The 22,497-nt window shown below is 42.9% G+C and overlaps 1 protein-coding gene across 3 annotated transcripts in view; it reads left to right on the forward strand.

Moving 5' to 3' along the window:
* The window catches only part of nek5 (NIMA related kinase 5), a 38,631-nt gene extending 17,696 nt beyond the window's left edge, over window positions 1-20,935 (forward strand). For 2 of the 3 annotated variants that reach the window (XM_078402864.1, XM_078402866.1), the window contains 11 exons: window positions 337-521; window positions 1,195-1,273; window positions 1,359-1,469; window positions 3,235-3,318; window positions 5,035-5,139; window positions 6,879-6,944; window positions 7,402-7,464; window positions 8,546-8,687; window positions 13,665-13,817; window positions 16,453-16,570; window positions 17,530-20,935. In XM_078402864.1, the coding sequence (XP_078258990.1) occupies window positions 337-521; window positions 1,195-1,273; window positions 1,359-1,469; window positions 3,235-3,318; window positions 5,035-5,139; window positions 6,879-6,944; window positions 7,402-7,464; window positions 8,546-8,687; window positions 13,665-13,817; window positions 16,453-16,570; window positions 17,530-17,794 (1,371 nt within the window). In that variant the 3' untranslated portion in view covers window positions 17,795-20,935. The remainder of the gene's footprint in view (window positions 1-336; window positions 522-1,194; window positions 1,274-1,358; window positions 1,470-3,234; window positions 3,319-5,034; window positions 5,140-6,878; window positions 6,945-7,401; window positions 7,465-8,545; window positions 8,688-13,664; window positions 13,818-16,452; window positions 16,571-17,529) is intronic. The other variant, XM_078402865.1, reaches the window with a different exon arrangement.
* Window positions 20,936-22,497: the final 1,562 nt, after the last annotated feature.

Consider the following 22,497-nt stretch of genomic DNA (forward strand, 5'->3'; position numbering starts at 1 on the left):
GTCCCGCCATTCTGGGAATGAACCGAGTGAACCTACACTGCAATCCCTCAATAGCAAGAATGTCCTTCCTCAAATTTGGAGACCAAAACTGCACACAGTACTCCAGGTGTAATCTCACTAGGGCCCTGTACAACTGCGGAAGGACCTCTTTGCTCTTATACTCAACTCCTCTTGTCATGAAGGCCAACATGCCATTAGCTTTCTTCACTGCCTGCTGTACCTGAATGCTTATTGCAACTGCTTTATTTAATTTCTGACAAAGTTAAGTTTTGAAGTTGGGATACAATTATTGTTAAAAATAAATAAGTAAAATAACTTTGTTACCCCTCCCCACAGCAATTAAACAATCGCTCACCTGTGAAGCCGTGGTGTCATCAGGCCAATGGACGGTATGGGCACTACCATGGTTATCTGGATTACTTAGAGAGGAGAAATAAAGGCCACTTAGCTTCACCAGCGCCCCAATTCAACTGCTCAATTGAAGACTACAGGCAGAGTGTGAATCATGATCCAATCCGATGGTACATTGGCTCTATTCTTTACCAACTGTGTCTGTAAAAAATCAAACACTTTGAATGAAAAGATTAAATTGCATTTTAAAATCACGCTTTGCCATTTTCTCAGAAGTCAACTAAGAACTGCCCTCATGGTTTCTTCTGAGTAAATGTTGAATGAGCAGACCACAAATATTTTCTCAAACTGGAACAGACCACAAATGAGAAGTCTCCTTGTAACTCCTGTGTGTGAAAGTTTGTCTCTTGGGTTTCCATTAAATCTTTCCTCTCTTATCTTAAACCTTGATTCTCTGGTTCTTGATTCCACTGCTCTGGGTAAAAGACTGTGCATTCACCCTGTCTATCCTCCTGAACACCTCTATAAGATCACCCCTCCTGTGCTCCAAGGAATAAAGTCCTAGCCTGCCCAACCTATCCCTATAACTCGGGCCCTCGAGTCCTGGTGACATCCTCGTAAATCTTCTCTTCATTTTTTCCAGCATAAAAACATCTTTCTGATAGCAGGTTGACCAAAACTGATCACAATATTCCAAGTGTGGCCTCACCAACGTCTTTCAGATTTTCATTTGATTTATTGCGAAATGAAAGTAATATAATTTTAGTGATGTCGAGAGAAGTAACTATTGCAATGTAAATCAGATAGATACAGACTTTCACAAATATCACTGTGTTGTTTCAGGCATCAGGCAGCTCACGAAGAATACATCCAAAGGAAGCTGGAAGCACAACAGTATAAGATGAAGGCAGAGAAACAATTGGTTAGTCTGCAGTCGGAATTGATCTGATTGGGGCTGTCTTGGTTCTGTGTCGTATTGAAAGGGGTTTTGTGACCTTGTGTTACAGGGCATACGTCCAGCATCGTCAGACGCCACTGCTCATCGAGTACAGTACCCAGACTCACCAGCCGGGCACCATCTTGAGAGGCAAGGACAGAGGAAAGAAGCAGACGATGAGGTAAACCACCGGAGGTGCTGCAGGATTTCCCCTCAATGGTGCATGTAGTGCCGTGTCATGGATGGTGTTTACGGGCTCAGCAGCAGTCAGCTCAGAGTGGAAAGGAACGGCTTGTCAACGTAATTGAGCTATGTTCTGAAACTTGCTGGCACCATGCCCCAATCAAAATTAATTAGGGTGTAACATTTAGTCGGAAACCAGTTTGTATTGTGGTATTGTATAGAGTGTAGGGTCTCGACCCGGAACGTCACTGATGCCTTCTCTCCAGAGATGCTGCCTGTCCCACTGAATTACTCCAACATTTTGTGTCTATCTGTACAGCACAGAAACAGGCCCTTCGGCTCACCTTGACAACACCAAGCAAGTTGGCATACTGGGCTAGTCCCATTTACTATCTAAATCTTTCCTATCTGTATGTGGAGTCATACAGTGTGGAAACAAGCCCTTCCGCCCAACTTGCCCACTTCAAACAACATGCCCCATCTACAGTCGACTCCTGCCTGTGTTTAGCCCATTTCCTTCTAAACCTATCCTATCCACATACCTGTCAAAATGTTTCTTAAACGTTGTGGTATCTCTGATATAATTAACTGTAGATTTGTGTGGAGCACAAGGCAATAAATAGTTTTAATCCACGATCCAAAAGCTTTGTTTAAAGTAAGATCATTATGAGATTCAATACATTTATATCCTCCAATAGCCCAGTGAAACAGAGAACTATAGAGTGATTTCACATCCTTCATTGATGTCCGAGTGAGATAATGAAATGTAACAAGTATCCTCATCAATGAAATGAAAATAGCATGAATGGAATGACATCGTGTTGGAACAGAAGTCAGCTGCGACAAACAAACCTGTTTGTTTCTGACTTGGATCACAGTGAGAAATTGAACTGAACACTTCTGGGTGGCACAGAGACGCAGCTGATATAGCCTATGTCTCTCAGCTCCAGTGAGCTTGGTTAAATCCTGACCTTCTGCTGTCCGTGTGGAGTTTGCATGTTATAGAGTCATACAGTGTGGAAACAGGCCCTTTGGCCAAACTTGCCCACAATGTCCCAGCTACACTAGTCCCACTTGCCTGCACTTGGTCCCTATCCCTCCAGACCTGTCCTATCCATGTATCTGTCCAACTGTTTCTTAAACGACGGGATAGTCCCAGCCTCAACTATTTCCTCTGGCAGTTTGTTCCATACACCCACCACTCTTTGTGTGAAAAAGTTACCCCTCGGATTCCTATTAAATCTTTTCCCCTTCACATTGAACCTATGTCCTCTGGTCCTCAATTCCCCTACTCTGTGCAAGAGACTGATATCCCTGTGACTGTTTGGGAGGACCAGTTTCCTTCTACATCCCAATAACTTGCAGGTTGGTAACTTGGTTGCTGTAAATTGTCCCTGGTGTGTAGATGGTGGGGCGAGTTGGGGATAAAGTGGATAATATAATCCTATCTGACCAATTTGGCCTCGATGGGTGGAATGGCCTGCTCCATGTTGTATCTCCATGGCTCTACTAGTCAGATGTTGTTCCTATCCTCACCAAAGAATCACCCTCGTGCATGCTAACTAAACTTCTTGAACAAACTGTATTCAGTCATAATGTTTGTGACACAAGGAGTTACAGAGATCTGGCTTTATTTAAAGTTTCTGAGGATGGTAACATTATTTACTGGGAAGTTTGCACACAATCTCAGCCAATCAGTGGCAATTATTTATAACTAACATAGAAGAAATATGGTTTTCAAACTTTGGCATTTTATTTCCTAGGAATATCGCCAGCAGCTTAAGGAAATAAGGCAACGGTATCAGTGTGAGGTGAAAGAAATTAAAGGAAAAATGGAAGAAAAAGAGGTGAGAAATTGAACTGTTTGAACACGTGTTACATCGATATGGTACTTGCTAAATTCTGATGTTAGGGAACATTGGCTCACTAACAGAAGTTGAGGTATATCTGAACCATGCTCTAAACCAGCATGACACAGGTTGGTGCCTTTTGACCTGTCACATCATTAGTTTCAATTACATTCTTTTGGCCACCCGACTTTGCTTCTTCCCATGCTGCAGGGATTAGTTAGGAAGGAACTACAGATGCTGCTTTATACCAAAGATACAGAGTGCTGGAGTAGCTCAGTCAGCATCTCACGAGAAAAAGGAATAGGCAACGTTTCGGGTTGGGACTTCTGTCCGATCCTGTTACAGGTTTTGAGGGATCCTCTCACTCTTCTATATCGCACTGAATGTAGGTCTCACTGACCCAATCTCTCCTCCTTTGCCAGTCCCACCACCACAGGAATCTGTCCAGCAAACCTTGCATGTTAAGAACATCCTTCCTTGGGAAAATAGACCAACACTGTGTACTCAGCCCCTCATGAGATCTTACCAGTGGCATTTGTGGCTGTAGAAAATCTTACTGTGGCTACATCGCAGGCAATGGACTCAGACACCACACAAAAACAAGTTTAGTTTAGTTTAGAGATACAGCACAGAAACAGCCCTTCGGCCCACCGATTCTGTGCCGACCAGCGATCCCCGCACATTAACACTATCCTATACACACTTGGGACAATTTTACATTTATGCCAAGCCAATTAAACTACAAACCTGTACGTCTTTGGAGTGTAGGAGGAAACTGAAGATCCCGGATAAAACCCACAGTCGCAGGGAGAACGTACAAATGCTGTACAGAATGCACCCATGGTCAGGATCTGACCTGGGTCTCTGGCGCTGTAAGGCTGCAGCTCTGCCGTCCATTTTAAAACATAATTTAATATTTCTTTATTTTTTAATATAATGTTAAGACATATTAGAAATCATATATGAATTATACATAAAATTTCCAAAAGAAATAAGACAGCAAAGAAAAACAAGACATTTGGTGCAAAATACAATGAAACAAAAACCATGGTCATGACAATGCAAGAAGTAGTCTGAAGAAGGGTCCCGCCCAAAAGCATCACCTATCCATTTTCTTCGGAGATGCTGCCTGAGTCACTCCAGCACTTTGTTTTGGGTAAATCAGCATCTGCCGTTCCTTGTTCCTAAGGTGGAACATACTGTAGGATTAGAGTTGTACAGGTTGGTTCCAGAACCTGTGAAAGTAGCTGTTCCCGAATCTGGTGGTGTGGGACTTATGGCTTCTGTGCCTCCTGCCCAACAGTAGCAGTGAGAAGAGGGGATGGAGTCATACAGCATGGAAACAGGCCATTTGGCGCAACTTACCCACGCCGACCAAGATGTCCCATCTACGCTAGTCCCATCTGCCTGCATTTGGCCCATATCCCTCTAAACATTATTCATGTACCTGTACAAAAGTTTTTAAATGTTATTATTTTAAATGTGCATTCACCCTATCTATTCCACTTATTATCTTATACACCACCTTAAATCACCCCTCAGCCTCCTGCGCTCCAAGGTATAGAGCCCCAGCCAGACCAACCTCTCCCTATAGCTCAGACCCTCAAATCCTGGCAATATCCTTATAAATCTTCATTGCACTGAATGATAATATCTGTGGGGATAAATAGGTGAATGTATTGGCTTTGACCTTCTTCTGTGCTTGCCCGACAGAATCATACAAGTGTTTCAAGTGAGACGTATCATGTTCACCGAGTAGCACCCAGAGACGGAGCGGCTGATCCCCAGGAGTCCAGCAGGGACAAGGGTTCTGTGCAGGTACTGGCACTCACCATTCAAAGTAATGCAGAGAGCATTCAAATATTTTCATTCAGTGTTCATCTATGAGGTCCAACAATGTACATCAATTTATATTTCACAAACTAAGCAATTGGTAAAAGTAATGATATTTCAACATTTGTTTTTCAATAATCCTTAATGCTCTTGTTGAGGTGTACAAGATCATGAGGGGCTTGGATAAAGTGAACGCTCACAGTCTTTTTCCCTAGGGTAGAGGATTCTAAAACTAGAGTGGGGAGAGATTTAAATGAGACCTCCGAGGCAACTCTTTCACTCAGAGGGTATTTCATATCTGGAATGAGCTGCCAGAGGAAGTTGTAGAAGTTAATACAATTACGACATTTAGCAGACATTTGGACAGATATATGGATAGGAAGAATTTAGATGGCTATGGGCCAAATGCAGGCAAATGGGACTAACCCAGTATGCTAATTTGGTTGCTATGGACAAGGTGGGCCTTTTCCGTTTTGTAGAGTTCTTTGACTATGTAAAGTGCAGGCCTAGTTCCAGGAATACAATTTCCATGTGGTTTATACAGAGGTCACTGAGAGACGCAAAGTTTGAGGTCACTGCTGAGGTAAAAGGTGACCACAAAGACCTGGCAGTAACTCGGGAGGAACCTTTCCCGTTCCAAAGCTGCTGGAATCGGGTGGCAGGTCATCAAGCTAGCTGAGTATCCAGACACACAACAGCAACCAGAAAACAGATAGCCAACACAGTGCCAAATACAAAGTCGACGTGTTTATGTTTAAAGTACCTGAAATATGTATAATCCTACGACATTTCCTACCATGGTTTTGAGGGTTGCAGGAGCACATTGACAATGGGTTTTGCAGCTTCTGTGTTGAAATATACTCACAGAAATCCTGATATAACAATCAGTTTATCAGGATAATAATACTGATTACCAATCTTGCTTTCATTGTGACAGGAGCATAATCTGTTCAAATAATATTCTGTCTGTGTAATTGACCTTATTTATCTTGGTAACTATATTGGAAACCAAAAATGAAAGAGCGCGTAGAAATGTACTGATTATTCGTGTTGTGTGATGCAGAATTGTACAGTTTTAGTTGTGCCATTTAAAAGAAACTGCTGAGAAGTTCATGTGTAAATATAATTGTACAGTTGATCAAGTTATCTTCTTCCCAAACACGAGTCAAAACCAATGCTGTATTTGTAGACATGATCAATAAACATACGTGTCACGTTGCTGGAAAATGCAATAATAATGTTTAACTTTTTAGAGTGTGCCAGCACATACCATTACAAGAAATGCACAGGCCAAGCATAACCACATGAACACCAGCATAACCACATGAACGCCATTATACCATTTTTCATTGTATGTATTAACCAGCTAAATATTGTCAGTGTTGTTTTAGTCTTGGTGCACTCAGTGTGGCACATTGGCACCTCTAAAAAGTTAACATCTAGATTTTCAAATTCTTAGAATTTTTAATATTATAAAAAGATTACCAAAGTTAAAAAAAAATTATAACATAGGCGGTCAGTCATATAAAAGTACAAGCAGCTTATAGAACGACAATCCACCATAGACACCAACAGCAAGGAACAATGTGCCTACTGCCACCTTTTATCCACATATAAAGCACTGGGTATTACAATGGAAACACACATCACCTGAGCTAGTTTTGGTGCAATATCCCCCGATCTGAATTTTTTCTTGACTGTTCCTTATGTCTTACACTTTCTAGGTTACTGAGAAAGATCTGAAACATCATCATCCTTCCGAAAATGAACAAATAGATCATAAACACAAGGTACAGGTAATTCCTCCAAGATTATGTCATATCATATCATATCATATCATATCATATATATACAGCCGGAAACAGGCCTTTTCGGCCCACCAAGTCCGTGCCGCCCAGCGATCCCCGTACATTAACACTATCCTACACCCACTAGGGACAATTTTTAACATTTACCCAGCCAATTAACCTACATACCTGTACGTCTTTGGACGTGATATGATATGATATGATATGATATGATATGATATATGATATGATGATATGATATGATTATGTCCTTGTTAATGAAACACATCGTAATATTCAGAATTGTTCTTTAGATGTTCGATCTAAGTATGTCAATATTTCCTGGGTGTTGGTGGCAGTATGTCACTGTTTGTAGTGGATCCCTGATCCAGAGTATTTTACAGACAATAATCTAATGTTTCATAATGAAAACTAACGTACAGCTTCTCTTCCTCAAAAGGGCGGTATAAAGTTTGAAATAAGGTTGGACGGTGAATTACTTTGTGACGACTCCCAACAAAAGGTGAGGGAAATGATTGCAATGTTTTCTAAAAAGAACAGTGTGGATTAACTTAAAGTATTTTGAAGCTTAATTAACTCGTAAGTCACTTAAAATGTGATATCTCAAACGACCTGCCAGATTGGTATTTCAACCTAAATGTTTAGAGGGATAACGAACAAGGAAAAGTTCACAAATTCCTGAATTTTGCATTGGCATTTGCTCTGAATTTCTGGGGGGAGTCAGAACGATTACTTCGCTCAGTCCGCCTTAACCAACCTGATCTCCCGGTGGCTGAGCACTTCAACTCCCCCTCCCACTCCCAGTCTGACCTTTCTGTCATGGGCCTCCTCCAGCGGTATGAACATTGACTTCTCCAACTTTAGATAGTTCCTCTGTCCCTCTCTTCCCCTCCCCTTTCCAGATCTCCCACTGTCTTCCTGTCTCCACCTATATCCTTCCTTTGTCCCACCCCTCCTGACATCAGTCTGAAGAAGGCTCTCGACCCGAAACCCATTCCTTCTCTCCTGAGATGCTGCCTGACCTGCTGAGTTACTCCAGCATTTTGTGAATAACTACCTGAAAACATGGTGTGTCAGAGTGGCTTGGCTTTGAAATCTCCTTCTGTTATACAAGAACTTTGGATGCTTGTTATGGATGCTCACAAATCCATGAGGATTACCCCTGGCAATCTGTGGAACAAGAATATGCATGTACAACAGAGCAGTGGCTTATTCCTCAGCCATGACAGGCTCAGTGTCAGAGTCACAGATCATACGGCATGGAAACAGGCCCTTCAGCCCAACTTGCCCACGCTGACCAACATGCTCCCATCTACACTAGTCCCACCTGCCTGGGTTTGGCCCATATCCCTCTAAACCTAACCTATCCATGAACGTGCAGGTAGAACAGAGCAGTGGCTTATTCCTCAGCCATGACAGGTTGAGTGAGTGATAAATCAGTTACCTTCCTTCATTTATTACTCCAGCATTTTTAAATTTGTGCCTTCGCCAAAGTTATAATACAGCCTTAAATCTGATCTCAATTATTGTTTAAATTTGCGTAATAAATTATCCTCGCTGTTTTATGTGCCGATATATTTTAGGAATTGGATACGTTCAATAAGAGGCTGACACACGAGGAAGGCAACAATCTTAAGCAGAAGAAATGGCAATTCATCGAGGCAGGAGGACTTCTGGAAGACCTCGCAAGCAAAACTTTAGAAGTAACATCGTCTCAAATGGAAGGTACACAATAATTTTACTCAGCATTCTTTTGATTTGTTTCCTGATCTCTGAACTCATTACTTTCTTTAGCAATGTTGGTGATACAGGTGTTTAATGTTTCTGAATGGGATGCAAGTTTATCCCATTCAGAATATGTGAATGCTTTGTGCATAGTTTCCTTTGGCATAATTATTTAGTTGAACAAGAGGAAGCTTTAACAAGGATTACCACCACATTCTCAAGGACCTTTGGGAATGGGCAATACTGGCCTTGCTAGCTGTGTGTTCAACCTGAAAAATAATAATCATCCCTTCCTTCTCTTTATTTCTCTTTCTTTCTTAATTTTTTAAATTTTATAATTGATTACAATGCATATAACAACAACAGTAAACCCCATCCCTCCCCTTCCCTACATAATCATGAAAACAAACAAACAAAAACAAACAAATAAATAAATAAAAATACATTTAAAAAAACCCAAAACATAACTACAATGTGACAAAAAAGACAAAAGCACAAAAACATGAGGCAAGGTAATTTTCACAAGTCAAATATTTCAGTATTTTCACTGCTGGATTCAAAGAAGGTACAAAAGCATGTGGCATTGAGGGAATAGTTTTACTTGTCCCTAATATGCTGCAGCACTGGGTTCCATATGTTGAAGAACTTTTGAGGGTTGCCAGACAATTCATATCTCAACCTCTCTACGTGTAATATGCCCATTAATTCTCTTAACCAAGTCTCAAACTGAGGAGCAGAGTCTGATTTCCATAGTTTCAAAATACATCTGTTGGCAATTACCATACCATAAACCAAGATTGTGCGAGCATTATGGTCTAGCTTCTCAAGCGTTGTGGAATACCCGAATAGAGCAGTTTCAGGGTCCGGAGTTCAAGTGACGTTTAAAACAGTGGAGTACCATTGAAATAAAAGACACCAAAAGTTGTGAAGTTTTGGACAAGTCCAAAGGTGGTGAGCGAGTGTACCCTCAGCGGTCTTGCATCTATTACACAAAGGTGAGAGATCAGGAAAGATTTTATGCAGCTTAACCTTAGAGTAGTGTAATCTGTGTATAACCTTGAATTGAATCAGTTGTAGCCTAGAATTAATAGAACAGGATTTTATACTTTTCAGTACTACCTTCCAGACATCGTCATCAATTTCAATGTTAAGGTCTTCTTCCCAGGTTTGTTTTATTTTTAAAGTAGATTTATCTAGTTTGTTTGAAAAGATACCTACAAAAGATGAGATTAGGTTCTTTGCTTCTGGGGGACCCAGCAAAATTTTAGACAACGAGTCGTCTTCGGGCAGGGTCTCAAAAAGCGAATTATTTTGTCGAACATAATTTCTCAGCTGTAAGAACCTGAAGAAATGAGTTTTGGGCAATGAGAACTTGGATTGTAGCTGATCAAATGATGCAAAGTGTCTATTTATGTAAAGATCTTTTATTGTAACTATCCCTTTACAACTCCATTCTTTGAATGCTGTGTCTGTAAATGATGGGGGGAAAGCGTGGTTATGCCAGATTGGGGCGTGCATTGACATATAACATATAACATATAACATATAACAACTACAGCATGGAAACAGGCCTGTCCGGCCCTACCAGTCCACGCCGACCATTCTCCCTGACCTAGTCTCATCTACCTGCACTCAGACCATAACCCTCCAATCCCCTCCTATCCATATACCTATCCAATTTACTCTTAAATAATAAAATCGAGCCAGCCTCCACCACTTCCACCGGAAGCCCATTCCATACAGCCACAACCCTCTGAGTAAAGAAGTTCCCCCTCATGTTACCCCTAAACCTTTGTCCCTCAATTCTGAAGCTATGTCCCCTTGTTGGAATCTTCCCCACTCTCAAAGGGAAAAGCCTACCAACGTCAACTCTGTCCGTCCCTCTCAAAATTTTAAAAACCTCTATCAAGTCCCCCCTCAACCTTCTACGCTCCAAAGAATAAAGACCCAACCTATTCAACCTCTCTCTGTAGCCTAAGTGCTGAAACCCAGGCAACATTCTAGTAAATCTCCTCTGTACCCTCTCCATTTTGTCGACATCCTTCCTATAATTTGGCGACCAGAACTGCACACCATACTCCAGATTCGGCCTCACCAATGCCCTGTACAATTTCAACATTACATCCCAACTTCTATACTCGATGCTCTGATTTATAAAGGCAAGCATACCAAACGCCTTCTTCACCACCCTATCCACATGAGATTCCACCTTCAGGGAACAATGCACAGTTATTCCCAGATCCCTCTGTTCCACTGCATTCCTCAATTCCCTACCATTTACCCTGTACGTCCTATTTTGATTTGTCCTACCAAAATGCAGCACCTCACACTTATCAGCATTAAACTCCATCTGCCATCTTTCAGCCCACCCTTCCAAAAGGCCCAAGTCTCTCTGTAGACTTTGAAAATCTACCTCACTATCAACTACTCCACCTATCTTAGTATCATCTGCATATTTACTAATCCAATTTGCCACACCATCATCCAGATCATTAATGTAAATGACAAACAACAGTGGACCCAACACAGATCCTTGGGGCACTCCACTAGACACTGGCCTCCAACCTGACATACAATTGTCAACCATTACCCTCTGGTATCTCCCATTCAGCCATTGTTGAATCCATCTTGCAACCTCACCATTAATACCCAACGATTTAACCTTCTTAATCAACCTTCCATGTGGAACCTTGTCAAATGCCTTACTGAAGTCCATATAGACAACATCCACAGCCTTGCCCTTATCAATTTCCCTGGTAACCTCTTCAAAAAATTCAAGAAGATTAGTCAAACATGACCTTCCAGGCACAAATCCATGTTGACTGTTTCTAATCAGGCCTTGATTATCCAAATAATTATATATATTGTCCCTAAGTATCTTTTCCATTAATTTTCCCACCACAGACGTCAAACTAATAGGTCTATAATTGCTAGGTTTACTTTTAGAACCTTTTTTAAACAAAGGCACAACATGCGCAATGCGCCAATCTTCCGGCACCTTCCCTGTTTCTAATGACGTTTGAAATATTTCCGTCATAGCCCCTGCTATTTCTGCACTAACTTCCCTCAATGTCCTAGGGAATATCCTATCAGGACCTGGAGACTTATCCACTTTTATATTCTTCAAAAGTGTCCGTACCTCCTCTTCTTTAATCCTCCTAATTTCCATCACTACTCTACTTGTTTCGCTTACCTCACATAATTCAATATCCTCCGGACGTATTCGGAAGCTCACAAGCTTTCCTAATTTGGTGCCATATTCTCTGAGCATTGGACAGAGTGAAGTGATCCTCTCTAAGAGAGGTGAGAGATCTGGGTAATGAAAAAAGGAGAGCAGGGAGAGAAGTTTTTGGGGTTAAGCTTTTTTCAATCGCCAGCCAAGAGGGCAGGTCATATCCAACTCCCCGTTCATATGCATACTGCCAGTATACCATGACTCTAACATTGGCCGCCCAATAGTAATATAAAAAGCACGGTAACCCCAGTCCCCCATGTTCCCTCGTTTTTTGAAGATAAGCTTTTGAGATCCTGTGTGCTTTATATCCCCAAATAAATGGCATAATGATAGAATCGATTAACTTAAAGTAGGATTTGGGGATAAAAACAGGGATATTCTGAAATAAATACAGAAATCTCGGCAGGGAGACCATCTTTACTGCGTTCACGCGGCCAATCAATGAAATAGGCAACGTTCTCCATTTCTCTATGTTCTCCTTTAGCTTGTTCAACCTTTCGGTAAAGTTAATTTAAAAAAGGGTCTTGGGGTTTTTAGATATTTTAATGCCCAGATATTTTATACTATCCGGATTTGTTTTAAACTGCATGTTGGCTAAGAATACAGGGTCTAATTCTGCTGTTATCGATTTAAGTTCACTCTTCTGCCAGTTTATAGTGTAACCTGAGACCTCGCCAAAGGAATTAATAAGCTGGAATAGGTAAGGGACAGAATGTTCAGGGTCAGATACAAAGATGGCAATATCATCCGCATAAAGCGAAATCTTATGTTCCACCCCACCCAGTATTATCGGTTTTATAAGCGCATGCCCTCTTATGCCGATTGCCAGCGGCTCAATGGCTAACGCAAAGAGGAGCGGCAAGAGGGGGCAGCCCTGTCGCGTACCCCTTTGAAGGGCAAAAGGGGGGTGACCTATCCTGGTTTGTGAGTATGGAAGCGGTGGGATGAGCATATATAAGACGTACCCAGGAAATAAAAGAGGCACCAAGACCAAACTCTTCCAGCACTCTGAGTAAATATCCCCACTCAACCTGATCGAAAGCTTTTTCTGCGTCTAAACACAGAATGGCTTGTTTGGAAGAACTATCGAATTTGTGATACATAATATTCATTACTCTTCTAACATTAAAGAAAGAGAACCTATTGGGGATGAACCCGGTCTGATCCGTATGGATAATGGATTCTATACACTTATTTAGTCTAGTCGCCATTATTTTAGTAAAAATTTTGAAATCCAAATTAAGCATAGAAATTGGTCGGTATGAGGAGGGATTGGTTTCATCCCTGTCTTGTTTCAATAAGAGAGAAATATTAGCATTCTATTTCTCTTTCTGTTCCTGATTTGTATCTAATTCACTCAAGTTTTTTAAAATTCTATTTCTCTTGCAGTCCTTCAATTTCATTGAAAAAGAACAGAGATTACTGGTTGTATTATTTGACAGGGTCTCATTGTTCTGAAGAAGGTTCCTGACCTGAAACGTCACCTATCCATGTTCTCCACAGATACTGCCTGACCCACTGAGTTACCCCAGCACTCTGTGTTCTATGCAAGATTCCAGCATCTGCAGTTCCTGTCTCATTATTGTCTTCGGACTGTTATGGATCATACTTAGAGCAATCTATCACTCAAATACTTTGAACTGGGCAACAGAAAATTTTAATTAATAGAACGTGCCACAAACATTCTTGCCCCAGTCTAGGGCTAATGTATGACTATTGCTGCACCTGACTTCTCTGTTTAGCGACCTCTGCAGCTGACCAGGTTGTTGTGATGGAAGCAGATGGTTCAAGAAACAGAAATCAGTGGGAACGGAAACCACCGGATACTTTGCTGAAGGCGCTCGTGGTTGCTCAGCTCTCATCAGTGTGTCTCACCACCTCTGCACATCAACTCGGTAAAGAAAGATCTTACTTTTAGTTTAGTTAAGGTACAGCATGGAAAGAGGTCCTTCGGCCCACGATATCCACACCTTTATATTGATTACTTGTCAGTACTAGATCTGTGTTATCCCACTTTCACAGCCACTCTCTACACACTAGGGGCAATTTACCTACAAACCCGCACGTCTTTAGGATGTGGGAGGAAACCCACATGGTCACAGGGAAAATGTGCAATCTCCACACAGATGGCACCTGAGGTCAGGATCAAATCCTCTAGTCCTGGCAAAACGCACAGTCCATCAATGACCTAGATAACTGAAGCGTGACCTACATATTCTATTTATTCACCCATTCCTTCTCTCCTGAGATGCTGCCTGACCTGCTGAGTTACTCCAGCATTTTGTGAATAAATACCTTCGATTTGTACCAGCATCTGCAGTTATTTTCTTACACTACATATTCTTCTAATCAATTCATCCAGTAATAAACAATAACATTGATGGCTTTATCCAAACCAGGCAACAGGCCACTGAGATTCCTGCATCTTGGAGTCCTGCAGGCATCTCACTATTTACACCAGGTGCTTATTGGGACGTTGTCAGAACCTTTACGAGGATGTTGCCAGGACTCTAGGGCCTGCGCTACAGGGAGAAGTTGGGCAGGCTAGGACCTTATTTCTTAGGGAGGCTGAGGGGCGATCTTATAGATATGTATAAACTCATGAAGGGATTAGACAGAGTGAATGCAGTCTTTTACACAGGGGAGGGAATTCAAGAACTAGAGAACATCAGTTTAAAATGAGAAGGGAAAGATTTAATAGGAACCCGAGGAACGTTTTTTTTCACTCAGAAGGTGGTGGGCATATGAACAAGATGCCAGAGGAGGTAATTGAGGCAGGAACAATAATAACATTTAAAAGACACTTGGGCAGGTAAACAGATAGGAAAGGAAAGATATAAGCCAAATGCAGGCAAATGGGACAGTCTTTGACGAGGCATCTTGGTTGTCATGGGCCTGTTTCCATGCTGTGTAACTCTGACTCTACTGCTTTTGAGCCAAAATGAACAACATTTTCTAACCTGATATTCCATTTGACAACTTTTATCCTACTTCATTTACTCACCGATATCTCTTTCTAGCCGCCTTGTATCCACTTCAATTTACCTTTGCAGCATCAGCAAATTTAGCAGCCCTGGCGTTGATGCCATCGTCCAAGTCATGCGTACACACATAGAGAATAGAAGCCACAGCACTTGTCCTATTTTGCACATCACTCGTTGCAACATGTAAGGCAGAAGGCCCTCTCCATTGCCCATTGGGCAGGTAATCCTCCATCCATGTCTCTCCTATACCCTGAGCTGGTGTGTTTATCCTGGTGGATTCTGCAGCACCCAAAGCACATTCCGACAGACGTTGGGGGTAGGTGGTACTTAAATCAGGAATTCATACATCAGAATTATGAAGGGCTGTCAGGAATAAAGAGGATGATTGGATTAAAAATTCTATCCCACTCTTGTCGCTCCTGAAATTCAGGCTGAAATTTTAGTACACATGTATTTATTATTATTTGTAAAGCATCCTTCAATTTTCAGCCAATTAAATATTTCCATTGTTAGGTAGGAAATGTAGGAAACACAAGCTTGTGGCCAGGCCACTGAGAGTAACTCCTTCTCTGTTCAAAATCATGCCCGAGGATCTATGTTCATCTACATCTTCATACCAGCTGCTTGCCAGGACATCTCAATTCATCTCAATATATTTAAGAGGGAGTTAGATGTGGCCCTTGTGGCTAAAGGGATCAGGGGGTATGGAGAGAAGGCAGGTACGGGATACTGAGTTGGATGATCAGCCATGATCATATTGAATGGCGGTGCAGTCTCGAAGGGCCGAATGGCCTACTCCTGCACCTATTTTCTATGTTTTTCTATGTTTCTATCCACATCTCAGATGAACAGTCCTTCCAACCGTTCAGCATTGTTACAGTGCTGCTCATGAACTAACCCAGATTTATAGAGCAGCCACTAATGGAACTATCTGTGTTGTTTATGATTCAAATTAATTCATCCTAGCTTTTTTGTTTTAACATCAGTTAAAGGATGAATGCCTGTACGGGTGAATTGTGTTGTTTTAGTGATTTGGTTGAGAGGGGAAGTTGCAATTGGAAACAGGAGGCAACTACCTTTTCATTCAGTGCCGGTTATTCTTAAATCTGTGTTGCGGGGTAAGAGACCTGCGCCTTCATTGGTACCCGAACATTAGCTGCCACTCCATCTGACACCATTTTCCTAATCATAACCTCTGACGTTCCAGAAAATATAATCCATGTCTGTCCAACCTTATATCTAATACCCTCTAATCCAGGCAGCATTCTGGTAAACCTCTCCTGAACGCCCTCCAAAGCCTCCACATCCTTACTGTAATGGGGAGACTAGAACTATACGCAATACTCTAATGGCAGCCTGACCAATTTCTTTGTGACGCATCATGATATCCTGACTCTTATACTCAATGCCCACCCTTACTGACCGATTAAGGTAAGCATACCATACACGTTCTTTAACACTTCATCTATTTGTGCTGCTAGTTTGGGATCGATACATGGCTGTGGACGGAGCTGATGATTGATCAGGCTATGTTTCGGTTTATTAGGTGGTTTGTCAACTCCTGTGAAGCCAACAGAAAAGAAGGGTGATTGTGAATCAGGTTTGGCCTCTGATGTGGAAGTGGACACTCAACGGCTGGAGCCCAGATCTGATGACGATGACACGTAAGCTCATTCTACCACTCTCACCTTTCCAAAACAAAATAATTCCATGGCATAAACATAGTCAGAGTCATACAGCGTGGAAACAGCCCATCTTGGCTATGCCAACCAACACGTCCCATCTACACTAGTCCTACTGGCCTGCACTTGGGCTAAACTGGCATGTTTAGCCCAATTACCACATGCCAGTGTTGTTGGCATGCAACCCCTATTTCAAGGTCAACTGGAACAAAGGAATAATAAACAGCGTGGGGGGGAGGGAGAGAAGGTTCAATCACATGGGATCCAGGGTGAGCTGGCCAACTGCATTCACAATTGGGGTGCTGGCAGGAATCGGAGAGCAGTAGTGGAGGGGTTGTTAATCTGATACCTGTCACCAGTCATGTGCCACAAGGATCGGTGCTGGGTCCACAGCTGACTGTCGTCTACATTGACGATTTTGACGACAAGAGGGCTGGAAAATTTGTGGATAACCCCAAAATTGGTGGTTGGTGCACAGAGAGGAAGGAGATATCCAACTTTGCAATAGGATCTAGATCAACCAGGGAAGTGGGTCAAGGAATGGCAGATGGAATTTAACTCTGAAAAGTGCAAATTGTTGTATTTTGTTGCGCCAAACAAGGGCAGTACCTGCAGAGTAAATACAATTACTTATAATAGATCCAAAATGCCGGAGTACTGTAACTCATTTCAGACTAGTCTGAAGAAAGGTCTCAACCCGAAACTTCACCCATTCCTTCTATCCAGAGATGCGGCCTGTCCCGCTGAGGTACTCCAGCATTTTGTGTCTATCTTCGGTTTAAACCAGCATCTGCAGTTCCTTCCAACACAATTACTTATAATGCAGATGTACCTGCTGTGCCATGGACAGTCTAGTCCAGTATTGCTATGTATAACCTTGTATTATTGTAACAAGAAAAATGTAGGCGGTGGTCCCGCTGATGTGTCTATTGATTCTTTAGAAACTTTGAAGAATCCGAAGATGAACTCACAGAACAGCTCGTGGAGTCTTTGCAGGAATTAATAATTCAACCAGAAGCTGATTACAGTGATGGGAAAGGAGCCAACCAAGGCGCACACGATGAACGCAGAGAGGAGGGTGAGGGCCAGGCGAAGGTGCTCGATTTCAGCACTGAAAGTATGCCTGAAAAATGTTGTGATCAAAAGAACGAGTCTGCAACTGATTCAGTCGAGGCTTTCACGGGGCAAATTACAACAACTTCCTGAGAGTAACACGGATGGCTAATCTTGCCCTCTGCAGTCAAGGAAATGAGTCGTTTAAAACATCGGTCTGGAACTGATATTTTAAAATACAAAAAACTAATTCCTTAAGCTGCTGCTCGAACGTTTCACTTGCAGTAACCAACTGATCAACTATCCTGTGAGGATATAACTATTCTGCTTTTCCTTAGCAAGTAAACCTTGTATAATTATAGTCACAGGAGAAAAATAAAGCCATGATTTTGAGCGGTACCTTCACGTACAGGTGTACTTGGCCCAAGATGATGATCCATCCCACCTTCCTCTCAAGATCTCCCTTGTACAAGTCAGTTGATTTGATTCATTCCACGTGATATGCAGAAATGAGCAAGCACTGGAGATCAAAGCCAGATGGCCAGACAGCAGCCCAATGCAATAACAAAGACCTGAGCCCCAAAATAAGCTGCACTTCAATTGATGAAGGAATCTCTAGAATCGATAAGAAAATTGGGCAAGTCTGTGAAATGGTTAACCCAAGAGCCTTACATAGGGGAAAAGGATGATGGAAAATTAGACCTACCCAGTAAATGTGACTTAAAGGACAATGTAGAAGAGGCAGTGACTAGTTTAGGGCATTGTTTAGCTTGTAAAACAGAAGTAGCTGCAGCAAAGATAATGTCATAAGATAATGGGAGTCACAACAGCAAGATGTGGCCGTGATCTACAGCACCTATTTACAGAGGAAATGTGGAAAATGGTCCTTGGGCGAAGGAGGACAAGACCCAGGCAGAAGACATGCCAGCACAGATACACAAGGATCAAATACGATAAGGAAAAATGGGTTACTAATGACCTGCTGTGTAAGTGTAAAATCTGCACACATTGTCATGCCAATACTTTAAACTGCAGGAGAGTTGTTGACTCAGTGGAGTATCTTTGAGCCCTCTCTCGCAATGCCTCCCTCGTGCACACTGTGACAGTGCCTGAAGAAACTGCCTTGTTCCAGAATCTCACCACTGCTGTATGAGGTTTAGTTTGTGTTATTCTGATTTAGGCTGTAATGACTGGGTTGTGGGCCCAGATGAAAGCTTGTTCACAACAGCAGGAATTTGTCAGGGCAATGCACCCGGCCTTGCTGTTTCATCAATGTCTCTCCATTAGAAGAGAGGACATGCAGTTCGTCAGCATGGAACACAGCCCATGACTACAGGGGAAGCAACGTTCAGATGGCAAGAAACATTCACACCACTAAAATGCCAGTTAGCAGCCACCTTCAACATTTGACAATGGTAACCAACGTTTGACAATGGCATCCAAGGAGCTACACATCCTCCAACCTGGAAATGTAACTACCATTCCTTCGCGTTCACTGAGCCCAATGGCGAGAGCTCCCTATCCAACAGTGTTAACAGAGACTCTTCTCCAGAAAGACAGCTGTGGTTGAAGAAAGTACCACACTCTCAAAGTTCATTACAGATGACCAGCAAACATTCCTAAACCCAAGTGTAAAAATTATAGTTAAATATTATTCTTGAAAAATATTTGGGATATTTTAACTTCATATTCCTCCCAATATACAATGCAAAAAAATTTAATTGTGTCTTGACCAGCACCACAGGGAGATTGGGTAGTTAAGAAGGCTTTCAGCACATTGGCTTTCATCAATCAAGTTACTGATGATAGAAGTTAGGATGTTATGTTACAGCTGTACAAGATGTTGGTGAGGCCAATGTTGGAGTAAATGTGTTCAGTTTTGGACACCCTGTTCATGACGCTGGAAAGAGCACAGAGATCATTTGAGGATATTACCAGGACTTGAAGGCCTGAGTTACAGGGAGCGGTTGAGCAGGCCAGGACTTTATTCCGTGGACCTCGGGAGGCAACCGGGTGTATAAAATACCCCAGGAGGAATAGTTTAGGTAAAAGACTGCATTCACGGCGTGAATGGGAATCAAGAACCAGAGGACAGGTTTATGGTGAGGGGCAAAATATTTAGTTGGAGCTTAGGAGCAAATGTTTTCGCACAGAGGACAGTGGGTATATGGAATGAGCTGCTAGAGAAGGTAGTTGAAGCAGGTACTTTAACAATATTTAAGACTTTGCACAGGTATATGGATAGGAAAGGCTTAGAGGGATATGGGCCAAATGCATACCTCGAGCGGCCTGGTCGAGGGAAGTGCCTTGTGAGAAAAGTGTGTCTTTGGCTCGAGAGTCTTGCCTTGTGAGAAAAGTGAGAGTCTTTGGCTCGAGAGTCTTCGGCGAGGAGGCCGAGGGAGGAGACTAAGCCAAAGGTTGGAGAGGGTGAGACGCTGTGAAGAAATGACAGGTATGCTGATTCAGTGTGATGTTTGCAGGATGTGAGAGGTCAGGGACCTGCTGGTGCCTCTGGCTGCGACAACTGTGGAAAATGTGTCCAGGTTCAGCTCTTGAAGGACCGTTTTGGGGCACTTAGAGAGGTAATTGGATGACCTCAGGATCATCCGGGAAAACGACTGGAAAAGGATCCTAGCAGGAATGACGGTGGAACAGCAATGGCAGGAATTTCTGGGCAGAATCCAGAAGATGCAGGATCATTTGAGTGAGAGGCTGACAAGCGAAGTTAGCGATGGAATAAAACTAAAAGAAAAAGTGTATAACATAGCAAAGAGTAGCGGGAAGCCAGAGGATTGGGAAACTTTTAAAGGACAACAGAAGGTAACAAATAGGGCAATACGGGATGAAAAGACAAAGTACGAGGGTAAGCTGGCCAAGAATATAAAGAAGGAGAGTAAAAGCTTCTTTAGGTATTGTGATGTATATGTAATATAAATGCCAGGCAAAAAGCAGAAGCTGGCAAATGTGCTTTGCCTCGTGACTGAGGTCAGGTGATTTTCTAGAAGTTTCCTGGTGAAGGATTATTATTAAATCTTCTTACAAGATGTCGGACATATATTCATTGTGCTAGTCACAACAGGGTCTTACCGCGGACATTACATGGTGTCAGAAGAAAAAAGAAACTAAAGAAAAGAATGTCTGGACTCAAGCCACCGGGACCACTCTCCCTGCAAGGGAACTTGGTCAAGAATTATAAGGACTGGATAAGGGCATTCTAGCTGTACGAGACGGCAACAGAACTGACGAGTAAGCCAGATAAGATTTGGTGTGCAACATTCCTACACGTAGCAGGGCCGGCCGGCCGCTCAGCAGATTGATGAGACCTTTCAGTTTGCCCAGGAGGAATGGGTCAAAATACAACCGTTGAAGAATAAGTTTCAGACATACTGTGGACCAAAGAAGAACTTAACTGTCTCAAGATACATCTTTAATACACGTGATCAGCGGCGAGGGGAGACCCTCTCCAGCTACTTGACTGCAGTGAAGTCTTTAGCTAGTGATTGCGAGTTTGGCATTATCCATGACTCGTTGCTGCGAGACAGAATCGTCTGTGGCATCACCAGCCAGCCAGTTCTGCTGAACGCGCTACATGAATCACATCTGGGAGTAGTGAAACTTAAACAACGAGCCCGCAATTTATTTGCGTGGCCAGGAATGAATGCACAGATTGAGGACACAGTGGGAACATGCTCGATATGCCAGGCGAATAGGAAAGCACAAGCAAGCGAGCCGCTACAACCACACCTCATCCCCAGCAGACCTTGGTCTAAGGTCGGCGCAGACATCTTCCATCTGGATGGAGTTGACCATTTGCTTGTAGTGGACTATTACTCCAAGTACCCAGAAATAGCACAGTTGACAGACATGACGTCACATTCGGTGATACGTGAGATGACGGGCATGTTTGCCCGGAGTGGATTTCCTGACTTGGTGATGACAGACAACGCAAGACAATTTGACTGTGCTGAGTTTCGAAGATTCCAGGAGGACTGGGAATTTGCCCATGTCACCTCAAGTCCCATATATCCACAGAGCAACGGGCAGGTAGAGCGCTTTGTACAAACTATAAAAGGTCCCATGAGAAAAGCAAAAGGCAGCGGCCGTGACCCGATGTATGCCATCCTCGAATACTGCAACACCCCCCTTGACGGGACAGGCGGCTAGGCCCCCTCACAGTTACTGAACAGTAGACTGTTAACAAGCAAATTGCCGTCGCCTCTATCGTTCTTACTGCCACATCATGTCCCTCCCATAGGACCACAACTGGCCGCCCGGTAAGATAAACAGGCAGCATACTTCAATGAGAAGGCAAGCGCCGAGCCGCTGCCGCGCCTGGAACAGCAACAACAGGTGTGGTTTCGTGCCAAACCAACCGAGTGGCAACGTGGCCGCATTGCAAGAGAAAACCTGTCCCCTTGGAACTACATCATCTCTACACCGAGCGGTACTGAGCTCCGCAGAAACAGGAAGGACTTACGACCTGCGCACGAAGCAGCTGGGCAATGCCCTGGCAACACGCAGCAGACGAGCACGAGCACTCTCCCACAAGGAGGACCCCCGCTCCCAGAAGGAGCGAGTCTCCCAGAGGAGACGGAGAGTCAACCAGACGGAGGAGCCCGTCTCCTAGAAGGAGCTAGTCTCCCAGATTCAAGAGAACTATCACAGGCCGCATCACATGGTCCTGTGGTGGGGGAACCGGCTCAAAGCGTGCCAAGCCGCACATGCATACAACATAAATACCACACAGAACGGGTTGGAAATACGACTTGCACGAGAAGTGGGTGATTGTCAAAACCCCCGGCACGGCTTGTTATGTAAAATTGTTGGCCAATTATTTGATAGTTTTGTAGTCTGAA

Source organism: Rhinoraja longicauda, chromosome 7 (genome assembly GCF_053455715.1).
Source record: "Rhinoraja longicauda isolate Sanriku21f chromosome 7, sRhiLon1.1, whole genome shotgun sequence".
NCBI lineage: Eukaryota > Metazoa > Chordata > Chondrichthyes > Rajiformes > Arhynchobatidae > Rhinoraja > Rhinoraja longicauda.